This window comes from Chenopodium quinoa, unplaced genomic scaffold, assembly GCF_001683475.1.
Source record: "Chenopodium quinoa cultivar QQ74 unplaced genomic scaffold, ASM168347v1, whole genome shotgun sequence".
NCBI lineage: Eukaryota > Viridiplantae > Streptophyta > Magnoliopsida > Caryophyllales > Amaranthaceae > Chenopodium > Chenopodium quinoa.
Genome location: NW_018743252.1, coordinates 6,105,206 through 6,120,569, shown reverse-complemented (window position 1 = coordinate 6,120,569; position 15,364 = coordinate 6,105,206). Strand labels below are relative to the sequence as shown.

The 15,364-nt window shown below is 38.1% G+C and overlaps 1 protein-coding gene across 1 annotated transcript; it reads left to right on the top strand.

Moving 5' to 3' along the window:
- Positions 1-13,008: 13,008 nt before the first annotated feature.
- On the top strand, positions 13,009-14,025 carry LOC110734903. Its single transcript, XM_021915031.1, has one exon. It carries the CDS (start codon positions 13,009-13,011, stop codon positions 14,023-14,025), a length of 1,017 nt encoding a protein of 338 aa, XP_021770723.1.
- Positions 14,026-15,364: the final 1,339 nt, after the last annotated feature.

Sequence of the window (15,364 nt, the reverse complement as noted above, 5' to 3'; positions counted from 1 at the left end):
CATCCTACATATGTCTCCAATTACAACACCGCGTCCTTCCAAGGCCCTTCAAACCACATTTCATCGAATGAATATGGGATGGGAACTTTCAGTCACTTGCTGCATGACGATCAATTTCAGATGCCGTTTAGTACTCATATAGGTTCACCGGTTCATGCGGGGGGATGTGGGACAATGTTCAGCCAATCCGGTCCTTCGACATCAAACACCGTGGCTCCGTCACCGATGCGAGATGAGGTTCAAGCATCACCGTCTCAAGAAGAGCCAAGTCATTTTGATAATATTGTGAATAACGAATTGTCGGTGTACGATGTGTATGCGGATACAAATGATGAGGACGATAATGGGGAGGAGGATGATGGGCTTGATGACATGGGTCTTGAAGCTGGGCAGATGGAAATTGATGAGCCCTTGGTTAGAACTGCAGTACCCTGGTTTAGTCAAATAAATGAGAATTATGAAGTTGATGAGTATTGGGCCGATTCAGGGAGTCATACATCATTTAACTCCAACACATGAGTCCGGATAGTATTAGTTAGTTGATCTTTTTGTGGTACTCAGATATTTAACAATGTTGTATATAACGCTTACATTATTAATACAAGAAATGTTTTTTAAATGACTCTGTAACACCCCAATAATTCTCTCTTTAAAACCTGTATTAACCTGCAATCACCTGTAAATACTTTTAATAACCTGTGAGAGAATTACTGGCGTGTTACCGCCACGTGTTTCAAACGTTAAGGCTGGTTTTAGAAATCAGCAGCGGAAAACTAACTTAGTTTTAAAAATAATATAAGTTTCAAAACTAAAAGTCAAAACTCAATTTAGTCTTACAAGTTGGAACCATAACGGCCCTTATTCAAAACCCAATAAAATAGGAAGCGAGTAGAGTTAGAGTCAAAACGCGATTAAAACGTGATTAAGAAAATTTTCGAACGGAAATTCAGAAATTAGTTACGAAAAATTAAGAACTTGATGTTGAATTAAACATCATCATAGTCATAGAAAAATCACAACAAAATCATGCTCAAATTAAACAACTTTAGCAACACGTTTTTAAGCCCTAAAACCATGAAAATCAAGTTTTAAACCCTAATTTCACAAATTATGAAATCTGAAAATTAATTATATGCTTAACATATCATAAACTCGATAAATTTGCAATCTTTCACAACTCAAAAACATAATCAAACTATAATAATTGTTAATCAACAAAAAATTCATGTAAAGATTAAAGCTTTGAAGAATTTAAACAAGAAAAGAAAGGAAGATAGAAGAAAAGGGGGAAATGGAGGAAACCGACGGCGACAGCAAGGTTGAGGCAGCGGCGAGGGTCGCCGGCGGCACTACGGTGGTGGGTTACGGCTGAGGCGGCAGCAGCGCAACAGAGGAAGCAGCAAATTTTTTTGTTTTTTTTTTTTTTTTTGTTTGTGAGTCGTGAAAGGAGAAGAAGGGAGCAAGGGAAAGGGAGTAATAAGGGAAGTAGTAGAAGGCAATATACGAGGTTTTTGAGAAGGGGAAATAAGGAGCAAGTTTCCTTAATTATAAATGTGAATGAGGAAAAATAAGGGGTAAGTTTACTTAATTGAAATGGAAGTATGGGTTTAAAAATTCTTGTTTTTATTTTTGTGAAATCTTCCCAAAAATATTTTTGCATAAATATAAAATTATTAAAAATATTTGTATACATAAAAATATATAATTATTATTTACTAAGAAAAATATGGGGGATTACAGACTCTCTGTACAATTTGAAGTTTATTTCCCTTATTTGTCCGAATTTGACTTTTGTCAGTAGAACTATATCTTTCATCGCCGTTATATATATCAAACAACATATATTTGGTCTCCTGCACTTAAAGTGCTGTTTCACGATGGTTGTAGTGTTGTTGGGGTTGTTTCCAGTGTTTGGTGGTTGTCGGTGGTGGTGGAAAGGTTGGGGCTGGTGGTGGGAATGCTCTTGCATTGTTTAGGGTGTTTTGCATTGCATATGGGTGGTCGAGAGTGGCGGCCGGTGGTGGTTGGGGAGGTGGTTGATGGTGGTGGGGGTGGTGGTTGATGGTGGGGGAGGTGGTTAATGGTGGTGGGGGTGGTGGGAATGCTCTTGCATTGTTTAGGGTGTTTTGCATTGCATAAGGGTCGTCGAGAATGGCGGTCGGTGGTGGTGGGGGAGGTGGTTGATGGTGGTCGGGGTGGTGGTTGATGGTGGGGCTGAGGCTGAGGCTGCTGGGTGAGGATGATGTGTAGGGGAAGCAGCAGATGGACAGGAACAGCAGCAGATAGACAAGAACAGCAGCTGATGGATAGGAACAACAGCTGGTTGCTGGTGATGCAGTCAAGCAGAAAAACGCTGCCTTAGGCAGCGTTTTATTCTTTAACATTAAACGCTGCCTCAGGCAGCGTTTTAAAGCCCACATACATATTTCAGTAATATTTTGCCAAAATACATACCAGTATATTTTGCCAAAATACATACCAGTATATTTTGCCAAAATACATACCAACAAGTCAACATCATAAAACGCTGTCTGAGATAGCGTTTTATGTCTTGATTTTTTTTTTTAAAAAAACCCTAGGTATAAAACGCTGTCCGAGACAGCGTTTTACCCCAGAAGCTTAGTTTGGGAAATACTTTTGCCACGATACCAATTTGGTAAATACTTTGCAAAATTAGCTCAAATTCGTAAAAAATCCGTTTAAAAGTGCTCAACTGACTTAAATACTTCCTTCTTTTGTAATAATTGCAACACTAAATATTGTACAAAGTTTTAAGAAATTTAAAAGAAGGGGACCAAAAGAGAAATTTTATAATATAAAGTACACTTAGTAGAGATATATTTAATTGTTAGTGGGAGTAATAAAACAGTACTCTCTTTGTGTTTTAATAAGTGTTACACTTTGAGCGGCACATAAGTTTAAACAATTTTAATTGTCTTAAATAAAATAAAAAATAAGTGGGATAGTTGGACATAATCATAAAGTACAATTATATTGCGAAGAAAAGATAGCCTTAAAGCATTATACGATAGCATAATGTCCTCCTTCAATTTATTTGTGTTACCTATTTTATCTAGATGAAAAGGTCAAGATATCAGTGTTCACTATTTGAAATAATTTTGTTGGTAAATGATTTGTCTCGTCTAAAGAGATGATTTTTTTACACCGGTATAAAAGAAGGTAGCTCCCAGCAGACCGAGACTACCAAACTGACAAAGAGAAAGACTAGGGGAAAGTTTAACTCTCTTAACAGAACTAATACAAGAACATGATTGAGAGATGGGGGTACAATATTCAAACGTGTTAAGTAATACAAATGTGAGGGTTGACAAGCTTAATCACATATCATAGTCCTCAGATGCTCAAAACTTGTTCATTTGTGCTTCTTAGACTTGCAAAACCAATACCTGGAAAGAGTTTGCCTTTCTTGTTCTTCATTTTTGATTTGTGAGACCTTCCATACTTCCTTGTCATGGTAGAGAACTCAGTAGTGTGAGTGTGTACCAAATCAGAATCAAGATCCATGGGGTCATCTTCATACGAACCTACAGATTCCACTTCCATAGGGCTAGTAGGGTTAAAGTCTCTCGCAGGCACATCACTCCCATCCTCAATGCTCAAATCCTCATTACCGTTAGCAAATAGAGATGAAGGCAAAGACTCATCTAACATCTCTACAGCCTTAGTGTTCGGATTTCCATGTCCAACATCATGGTTGACCAATCCTGAGTCAGGGGGAGACTTGACCTTTTCCATTAGGTACTTTTTTTCATGGCTCCTCTCACCCAGACTCGCCAAACTAAAAGGCATCGACGAAACATAAAGACTTTTTGAATCAATAGCCTCGTAAATTTCAAGATGCCTCTCGTGAGTAGTCTTATCCTTTAGTCAAACAGTTATCCATGAACCAGCAGATTGGTTCAAGAAACTCAAAGTCTCCACTTGCTTGAGTTGAGAAAAAGACAAGGCAAATAATTTAAGACACTGGTTTCTTTTCATTCCATTAGAGAAGCAATGGATATTCTCAAGATCCTTTGCTTTTAAGTGCCTTGATTCTTGATTCATTATGGGGCATGAAAGGTCTTCTTCCTTATTGTCCAAAGGATCATAAGTGTTGTGGGTATTCTTGTTTTCAATTTATTTTTTCAAGTTGGTAAGAGGGTACTTGGTTACGAGTGAGGAGACGTTAGAATAATCACGTAGCCATGCCAATTTATTTTACTTCTGAACTTATATTATTTTTCCTAAAATTACTCTATTTTAAAATATTTTATAGTTTGGATGTAATGATTATATTTATTTTGCCACCACTTAGACCTAGCTTATTAAATTTTATTTTTGTTTTTGCTTTGCATTTATTTTCTACGGAAAATAAATGTAGCACTTCTACAAGGTTTGATAATTGGGTTTTGAAAGCTAAAAGGGTTGCTCTTATTGTTTAAAAAGACTTAAATTTTGGAGGTGTTATAAATTGATATGTTGCCAAGGTTTTTCAAAATTTAAGGACTATTATGAATTAAATTAAAGGCTTATGTTTAAAACTTGTTGATGAGTCTATTTTATATATATTTTATTCATCATCCCACGATTATATTTGTGCTTATTTGAGCTATACAAAACTATTTTTATTACTAATATACATTTTCTAGTATTTTTGTAGAATTGATATTATTTTGTAGGAACATGCAGATTTATTACAATTCTAGAACTTTTCGAGCCACTACAAAATATTAGAGTCGAAGAGTATTTTATGACCGAATATTAGAAGCTCAAGACCAAGCTAAATGGATTTAGTTTGGTGATTAATAGGGGCTCAATTAAGTGAAGAGGTATAAGTTAGTACCATGGATCAAGCAAGCTAAAGATTGGGCCCAAATAAGAAGCCCAATCCCAAGAAAAGATGCTCAAGCCCGCAAAAGAGGATCAGCTAATGGGCGAGTAAAAATAGTGGGCCCAATCGGGCGATTTTCTGTATTGTTAAGTCAATCTTCTTATTTTCTAGGTTAAATAAAGGAAATTTTGTCAAAAACTACCAATTAAAGTACGCGTATTGGAAACAATTACCTATTATTTATTTATTTATTTTCAAAATACTGTGTACCACAAAGTTGTAAAAACTTTAACTAACACTACCACTCTAACAATTCTGGCTAGAATCTCCGGCATGTAGGTCCCACAATTTACCTTTATGAAGGGTAATTAAGTCAATTCATATGGTTATTTTAGGAAGGAAAGGTAAAAAGTGGGACCCACATGTTGGAGATTCTAGCCGGAATTGTTAAAGTGGTAGTGTTAGAAACTTATTACAACTTTGTGGTAGTTTTTTGAAAAAATAAAATAAAATTAATAGGTAGTTGTTTCCAAAACACGTGTTTTAATCGATAGTTTTTGACAAAATTTCTTATATTAACCCATGATTTGGGGAACATTTCCGCAGCTTTCTTTAGCTTTTTAGTTAGGGAAATTTTCTTTGGCAATACTATATTTTATTAATTTTCTTAGTGGTAAATTGTAAAAATTCTTATTATAAGGTAGCATTGTATTATTATACTAATTTACTTATAACATTAATGATAATTATTTTTAAAATTTTTAACTATAGTTAAAAGTTTTATGGTTTTTTGTTTTTAATAATTAGATTATTAAAAAATAATTAAAAAAAATAAACCAACCCTCTCCCCCACCTATTCTAGCCACCAGCCTTCCCTTGCCGGTACGGTGGTACCCAGCTCCCCCCACCCCGGCAGCCGGTGCCCATCCCTTTTCCCTTAACTGGAAACCTCCACCTTCTCCCTTTCCCCCACCCTCGCAACACCCCCACCCCTTCACATTCTCCCATTTCTCCCACTGACAACCACCATACGACGACCTAGGATGAAATGGAGTATCCTCATGCGGCAGCGTAGATCTGAATCTCCTTTAAAGGCGACGACCTAGGTGATAATAGAGGCGACGACCCGACTTGATAATACTTAATATGGGTCCGACCCGTTTTAGCAATATGAGTCTAACAACTTCAAGCAATTGAAGCGTACCAATAGCCACAACAACAGAGATGAGCAACAATATTGTAAACTTCATCAGGTGTGATTTTATTGATCCACGACGATGAGAAGAGGTGGCAGTGAGATCGGCGTAGATTGTGCGGTTCGATGTAAATGTGCTTGATTATTTGGGTGTTGAAGTTTGAAGATCGTCGAATTAATCGTTTTGGGGTCGCCGATGGGGGAGGGGAGATGGGGCACCACCGGCCAGGGGTTGGCTTCTTTAAAAATAAAATAATTTGAAAATTAAAAAAAAAATAATTAACCATGAAGGAAAACAATTTTTTAAGGTTAACTAGGGCATGTAGTTGTAATTTAACGTCATTAATGTTACCATTGGATTATTATAGTTAATTAAAGTTTATCAAGATAATACGAATTTTTACTATTTATCACTAAGAAAATTAAAAAATTTAGTGTTACCAAATAGAATTTCACTTTTAGTTATAATTAGTTTAGAATTGAGTTGACTTTGAGTAATTGTTTTTAGAAAAATTTACAACAGTAATCTCACCTTATGCAAGCCTTCTCAAAATAGTCCGACTTTTCAAAATTTGGAAATAATCCCACTTGTTATGATTATCTTCTTAGAACATCTTTATTGGTGAACCCAAATAAATGGTTCATGGGTCACTATCACCATTTCTCTCTCATCCACATCAACTCAACAAACCATTTACAATATTCACTCTTAACAATGAACACTAAACAATGGTTCATCATCAATACTCTCTACCCCACCTTATTTTATTTTTGTAAATATAATCTTTTTTGTTTCATAATTATAATTTATTAACCCGATGTCAATGTAATTAATTGACGTATTTAATATTTTAATCGTGATTACTAATTAAGAAATTATCGCATTTTTTATCAGCTTTTTAAAAAACTAATTCTTGTGATTAATATTTTTTAAACAACAACGCAGCTAATTTTAATTAACAAAAAAAAAAGAGGTACAAATCGTGATTACAGTTCTACAACTATAATCTAGTACATTTTATTTAAAAAAAAACAACTACACATCGTTTTGTAAGATGTCCTTAGGGATAACCATTTGTTGTAAACCTAGTTGCCTAAGTTTTCGTTGTTACCAAATTTATTCCATATATGTTCGACCAAGTCGTTTTTTAGCTGCAAATGAGTCTGTTGATCCTCAATCTCTGTTCTACGAGACAAGTATAAGCCGATATCCACAATACGATCAGTACGGTACTCGGTAGTGTCCTCATTAGCGTTGCCTCCAGCATTCATAAACTCATTGGTATTAACGTTATTTTGATACGTCTCTCGTTCATCTTCAACGATCATATTATGTATTATGATGCAGGCGAGCATGATATTGTGGAGTATGTCGGTATCCCACGCCAAAGACGACTTTTTAATAATGGCAAAACGAGCTTGAAGGATCATATTTTGACCCAAATTTTTTTTCTTCTTTCTATTTGTTTTGGGGTTGGTATTAGCATCCATAATTATAATTTATATTTGGAAAAAATAAAAATTTAATAATAATAATAATAACGAAAATAATAATAAAAATAATAATAATAACGATAATAATAATAAAGGAAATAATAATAATAACGATAATAATAATAAAAATGATAATAATAACGATGATAATAATAATAATAATAATAATAATAATAATAATAATAATAATAATAATAATAATAATAATAATAATAATAATAATAATAATATTGGTAATTATAGAGGGGATTTTTGAAGAGAAAAATATAGTAGAAAGAAATGGATTTTCAAAGTTGAAGAAAGTATAGCAATATGGGTGTCTATTTATAGAGGGGAAAAAAATAGAGCCGTTGGTAATTTTTTTTTTTTTATTTGTGTTTTGTAAAATATATCTGTTGCAAAATTACAACGGATTTATTTAAAACAGTGACATGTGTCAAGCAGCGGCTGGGCCAAGTGGCGCGCTCCCAGCCGCTGCTTTCTATTTTTTTTCCTGAAAAAAAATAAAAATGGGTGGGGCCCACAATCCATAAATTCGTCCAAATGCTTGCAGCAGCAATCGATCCCACAACCATTCACTATGAACAATTATAGAGATCACCATTAAGCCACCCATTCACTTGTTCACTCATTGTGAACTATTTTTTTGTTCACCCTTAAGGCTGCCCTTAGATTGGACTTTAACTTGTTTGTGACCAATATAGCAGAACGTGACACGTGTTTCATCCTAATTAGTCTAACTTTTTTACAAAAATTTGATTTTAATTAAAATAACATCCTTTCCAACCCCTCCTATTCCTCCCTTTCCAAACCACCATTTAGCCTTCAACCCTAACCAAAACCAGGCCACCGCCTAGTCATTTCAATCTCACTAAAGCCACCAACTGCCCAAAATTCAAATAAACTTTTTTGTGGGCACTGAGAGGATACAAGGATTTCAAGCACGAGTACAATCATGGTCGTGAAACAATGGAAACAATTTCATTTTTGAGGTAGAAGGTGGAGTGCGGCCATGGTGTCGGGGTTGCGAGGGTGCGTTTTTGGGGTTGCTCAATTTTAAATTTTCACTTAATTTGCACGAAGTTGGTGAGCTCCTTGAGATCAAATGGTCATGATTGATGGGCCATGATGGCTAATGATTAATAATGATGATGGTAATCAATGGCGATGATCGAATTTAAAGAGCAGCCATGAAAATAAGAGGATGATCGATTGACAGTTTTGCTAGGATTTGTTTATTTTAATTTATTTTTTCGATGCTGCTGAGGTTGAGTGGGTTACAGTGGGGTTTTGGGATGTTACTCGTTAGTGGTGGTGAGATGGTGGGCTAGGTTTTATGGGGTTTCGGTCAGTTGGCTATAGGGCGCTAGAAGGGTGGGTGTTGGTGGGAGTGTTGGCAGAAGGTGGTAAAGGGTGGTGGCATGTGTGTTAGAGAGGATGGGTACGTGGTTTGGGGGTCAGGCAGGTGAATAGGAGAGAGAGAAGGGGAGAAGACGACTATATGAATAATAAAATTATTAAATAAAAAATTATCGGTTATTTAAGTTGTAAGTTAATTGGACCATTTTAAGAAGATAGTCATAAAAGGTGGGATTATTTTCAAATTTACGAAAAGTCAAACTATTTTGAGAAGACACACAAAAGGTGGGATTATTCTTTGTAAAAATTTTTCATTGTTTTTACGCAACTTTCCTTTAGTTTTTCTTAGTTTAGCTTTTTAAGTTTTTCCTGCTTTTCATTAGTGAAGTACTACGTGTTAAGTTTTGAAAATCTTTTCGTTTCGTTCCTTTTCTTGATTTTGTAGGTTTGTTATTACTTTAGTTTTGATTTAAATTTAGTATTAGTATTAGTATTAGTATTAATTTTAGTTTTAGATTTTAGTTATCGTTGATTTTGTGTTAATTGTTCTCTTTATGCTTAATTTAATTGTTTTGTTTAGTTTAGTTTTAATTATGTGTGAGTAGTTTAATTTTAAATTCTTGGGGATCCATGATTAATATGAAGGGATAAATTATTATGATTGATTGTTGATGCTGCGTATTGATTTCCTATTGAATTGTTTTAATTCTTTGCAATTAGATTATAAATTGAGCAGATGTAATTTGATTGTAATAATTTAGCAATATTGATTTTATACATCGAGCAGATGTAATTTAATTTCGATGTTAAAAACTATTTTCAATAGGAGTTTTAGATCTAATAAAAAGCGAGAGCCTGTTAATTTGATTATTTGCAATATTGATTATTGATTGTTATGTTTCTATCCCGGAGTATTAGTTCTTTGTGAACCTATGACCCTAGCTAGACTCTTTATTATTGATTATTTTTCTAGTTTAATTCTTACAACCCTACTCGTTTCTTGATAATTTAGATTATAATATTAGTTAGGAATAGAAAAACATTATTTTCCTGTGGATTAGACCCTACTTCCCTATTTATTTTAGTTAGTGGACTTTAGGAATTGTTTTTTTTATTAGGTGATACGACTTTATATAAGTTTTCTATATTGATTTAAGCTTAGGAAAGTCGTGAGTGTGGGAATTACGATAAGGGACTATGTGTTTTGTTGTATAGTACTTTAATTTTATCAAGTACTTATGATGTGGTTATTTATTATCCTTTCTTATACGATGGCACGAGAGCGTAATACTGCAAGAAAGGTGGTTGCTAGGAAGAGTACAAATGTATTACCCGATTCTCCCTATAGGTTTGTATGATGTGTACAACGAAGACATTCAACATTACGTCTATCATCTCAATCTTTGCATTGAACATTTTCATTACAATGTACTTGATGGCGAGTCTGACTACCTTACTTCGGAGAGACGATCTCAAATTCTTTTACTTATGCTACATGTGAGGGTACCCTTTGCTCAACTCAGGAAAAAGTATGCTGATTTATACATTGACGGTGACCAAATGATAAATACTATTATAATGGAAAATGGATCCCTACTTTGGGATACCTTGAGAAGGAGATAGATGATGGAAGCCAAGCGGGACTATGATTATAACTTAAATAATGTCAACAAGGATGAGCCCCAAGAAAATGAAGATCATGAATGTGAGGAGAAAAATGATGGTTGAAATTTTTTTGTGTTGTGTATAGCTTATTTAGTTAAAAGTTTTATATTACTTTTAAAAATAAAAGCCAGTTTTCTATGATTAGAAACTATAGTATAGTTTTGACTTATTTGTAACTAGTAGTTTGTTGAGTTAGCAATAGTTTGTTATTTTATAGATTATTTTCATTCTCTCTTAGTTTTCTAATAAAATAATTTTGGGTAAACATATATACACTTTGCTATTTTATGTTTATTAATTAATGTAAAGAAAGAAGTATCAATTTCAACTCATTCTGTTAATTCTTTCTGTTCCATTGTATTTTATATAAAAACAAAACTCTTATTTCCTTGTGCTTACTTTGGTCAAGTATAGTAATGATTTGGTTGGATTATATTACAAAAGTAACGCGTAAATTTATAACCTAATGCTAAGTTTGATTAGGGTAAAAATATCCTATGCCACGTGGCCCAATCCGAGTGTGACACGTGGCATCTTCAGAGTGGTTCATAAGGACCAATCTCCTTTGTACACGTGGCACATGCTTTCAGATCCTATAAATAGGAAGATGTTTCCCTATTGAAAAACATTCACAATTAATACAAACCAACTGAGCACATTAAGTGCAGATCATTTACTCTCACTCTCGTAATTCGAGAAGAGCATTTACTCCCGCATTTATTACACACTCCATCCCAGTTCTAACTTGATCGTTGGAGGCGGAACTCCCCCATCCGGAGTCTCCGTTGTTTTGCAGGTACAGACGCCCAGATTCTAGTCTTGGTGTTGTAACTCTCCCAAAGGATATAGAAAACCCCGAAACATTTGGCGCCGTCTGTGGGGAGAGTACTACTAAGATGGAATCCAAAGAGTTTGTACCACTTGCCGAAGGCAAGCGACCTACGGTCAAAACCGAGGTCCACACGAACCAAGATAGTGGTGGCGACCTTGAGGTCGACACCTACGTGGCCCCAAACGGGTTATTCAGGACAAGATGCACCCGTTCCAAAGAAACTAGGGAACGGGGCAAAGACAAGGCTGGCCCAAGCAATCCAGCAGGTATACTTGCTGGGCAACCCCACGCGGTGGAGGGTGACACTCCCGTCACCCGAGACGAGCTTATGAAATTCCTGACGAGTTTCAAGGGGGAAATCACGGACCTCTTAAACAAGAGGACTGGTGGCTCAAGCAGGGGTCTGACAGCTAAAAAGCCTTTTCCCATGGGGAAGAAGAAGCCAGTTCAGGACCGTGTCCCTACTCCTCACCCCAAACCAAAGGAGGGGAACCGGCCCTTTGACGACTTAACTAAGATCCGATTCCCTGAATCGGGGAAGAGGAAGGCCATTCGGCATGTTCAGCCGGATGGTTTAAAGAAGACGTTCTCGGATGCCCGGATGTTCATCCAGGAGAAGAGAAGTCAACGATTGTCTGAGTCGACTTCAACGTCGACCTACCTAGACAGTTTTTTGAATACCTCAATGAGGTGTTCAGAAACGAACCGAGTGAGACAGTCGCGTTGCTTGTCCGCATGTATTGGCCCTCAGATTATCCAACCGGCTCCGTATGTGCCGCAACAGCCATACATGCCTTATGGATCGCCTTACATGCAACCGACCTTCTTTGGAAGTCAACTCAGAATGTCCAGCCAATGGACTGGCAGCTTAGGCTGCTAAATCTTAGGGAACAACCTTCTGCGTTCTCCAAGGAGATAACCGAAGCAGCACAACCTGCTAAGGTTAAGAATGTGTTGGTGGGTGCCTATGATGGTACCACCAACCCAGAAGACCACCTGATGGCATACACCAACCTCATGTACTTACAGGGGTTGGATGATGCCACTTGGTGTAGATGCTTTCCGGCTACATTGAAGAGCATCGCCCAACGATGGTTTGGCAACTTGCCAACCGGGTGCATAAATGACTTCAAGACGCTTGCGTACTTGTTTGCCTCAAACTTCTCTATGAATATCCCTGCAAAGAAAACAAGTCTGGACTTGAGTGCCATATAGCAGGGAGATAGAGAAGGGCTTAGGTCTTACGTTAGGCAGTTCAATTTGATGAGAATACAGATTTAGGGACTGTCTGACGAAGTGGCTTACACAAACTTCTTTAAGGGTTTGAAAGACGGGTCAACCTTCGAGTTTGATCTCGTCCGAAAAAGGGTCGCTACCCTACAGGAGGTTTTCATGGAATTAGAAGCCTACATACAGGCTACTGAGCTGTGCGCCATCAAGTAGCCGCTGGACTCCAAAAAACCCAACAAAAAAGAGAGCCGGTCTGCTTAGCCGACAAAAAAGGAAGAGAGCAAGAAAAGAAAAGAAGTCTGGGTGGCGGACGATTCTAGTCAGCCATCCCAGAAGAAAAAGAAGGAGTTGAAACCATACACCCCCAAGAACGAGTTCAACAAAGACAGTTACTCCATCCTCATGGAGATCAAGGACCAGGTATCTATTGATAAACCGGATGCCATGAAGGGTTCCGTCAGAAATCGGAACAAGAACAAATATTGTCATTTCCATAAGGACATTGGCAACGACACCAATGACTGTTTTAGCCTCAAACGGCTGTTCGACTGTCTGGCTGATAAAGGAGTATTGAAGTCCAACATTTCTAAATCCAAGGTGACCCTCAAAGAAAACAATGGACAACCGTCTAAGAAGGCACCCCAATCTGCTAATAGTTCGGACACTGATGATGAAACGATCTATGCTATAGCAGGCGGCTTTACCGGTGGGGGTCCTACCATTCGAGGCACCAGGGATTACGTCCGGAGGCTGAACGTCAACACAGTGGATGAGGGCCAGGCTTCGAAAGACACCTTCCCTGACGTCCTCATCACTGAGAAAGATAGGGGCAAGGTCAGGCGGCCGCATGATGACCCCATTGTGATCGAGTGCAAGATAGCTAACCAGAAGGTTGGCCGGATCCTAATCAACACTGGGAGCTCATCCGACCTGATTAGTCACAAGTGCTTAGCTAAGCTCAAGTACAAGCCCAGTAGCATGACTTTAGTCTCTCACCCCTTAGTTAAATTTGGGGGAGGGGTTGTGCATCCGGTGGGAAGAATCGACATACCCATCCGGTTGGGAGAGAAAGGGGCAGAACGCCACACGGTGGTTCGGTTCCTTGTTGTAAAGGAGTTGACCGCCTATAACCTGATACTAGGCAGGCCAACGCTGAATGAGTCCAAAGCGGTCATCATTCCCTCCCTCATGCTCCTAAAATTCGAAAGAGGTGATGGGTCTGTAGGCTCCCTGAGCGGAGACCAGAAGACGGTGAGAGAATGCTATCTCTCATACGTCAAACCAACTGTGACTGTAGCCGATCAGGATAAGGAGCCTGTAGACCTTGATGAGGTCAAAGAAGCTGCGCCTGCTCCAAGAGCAGCCTGTAAAAAGAGAAAGGAAGACCAATTAGCAACCGTCAAGAAAGAGAAGCAATAACAATTACTGACCGGGGAAAGGTCAGACGAACTGCGTCCCCAGCCGGCTGGTGATCACATTGACATCGTTCTGGATGACACCCGTCCAGATTGAACCCTTAAGGTGGGGACGGCTGCTTTTGCTAAGTTGGGTGAAAACTTTCACACCCTCCTAAAGGAATTCAAAGACATTTTTGCCTTTGAAGTTGAGGAGATGCCAGGCTTTAGCCCGGATCTAGCTGTGCATAAACTCGTCGTGGATCCTAAAAAGAAGCCGGTTAGGTAAAAGAAGAGGAACCAGGTGAGGAAAGAAGCCAGGCGGCTGCTGCCGAGGTAAAGAAGCTCCTGGAGGCTGGGTTCATTCGGCAATGTCACATCCCGGATTGGTTTGCAAATGTTGTTTTGGTCAAGAAGCCGAATGGGACCTGGCGGATGTGTGTTGACTACATAAATTTGAACAAGGCATGTCCAAAGGATAGTTACCCTCTTCCAAAGATCGACAGTCTGGTCGACTCTACAACCGGCCATGCCTTGATGAGCTTCATGGACACCTACTCAGGCTTCCATCAGATACCCTTGTGGAAGAAAGATCAAGAGAAGACGACATTCGTCACTAATCAAGGGTTATTCTGCTATACAGTGATGCCGTTTGGGCTGAAATATGCGCCTGCTACCTTCCAACGTATGATTAATGTAGTCTTCATTAATCAAGTAGGAAGGAACGTAGAGGCGTATATAGATGACATGATAGTCAAATCCAAGCTACAGACGGATCACCTTGCTGACCTCTGAGAAACCTCCACCACCTTCAGGCGGCACGAGGTCATGCTTAATCCCAAGAAGTGTGTCTTTGGTGTTGAGTCTGGGAAGTTTCTCAGATTCTTGATTGATCAAAGGGGGATAGAGGCAAATCCAGAAAGGATATAGGCGGTTATTGACATGAAGTCACCTCGCACTGTAAGAGAAGTCCAGAAATTAACCGGTTGCCTGTCAGCATTGGGGAGATTCCTCAACCGGTCAGGTGACAAGTGCCTCTACTTCTTCCAGGACATCAAGAAGAAGACAAGATTTGAATGGGGGGATGATGCTGAGGCGGCACTTTAGAAATTGAAAGAGCACTTGCATTCGTTGCCAAGGCTAGTGAGTTCTCTGCCTAAGGAGGTTCTCTACATGTACCTAGCCGTCTCGGATCATGCCCTCAGTGCTATTCTCCTTGCTGAGAGAGACAACATTCAGCTTGCAGTGTATTTCATCAGCCACGTTCTTCGAAATGCTGAGCTCCGGTACCCCATGGTTGTAAATTTTGGGCTGGCTCCTTTCATGGCAGTTAGGAAGTTAAAACCATACTTCCTAGCACATCC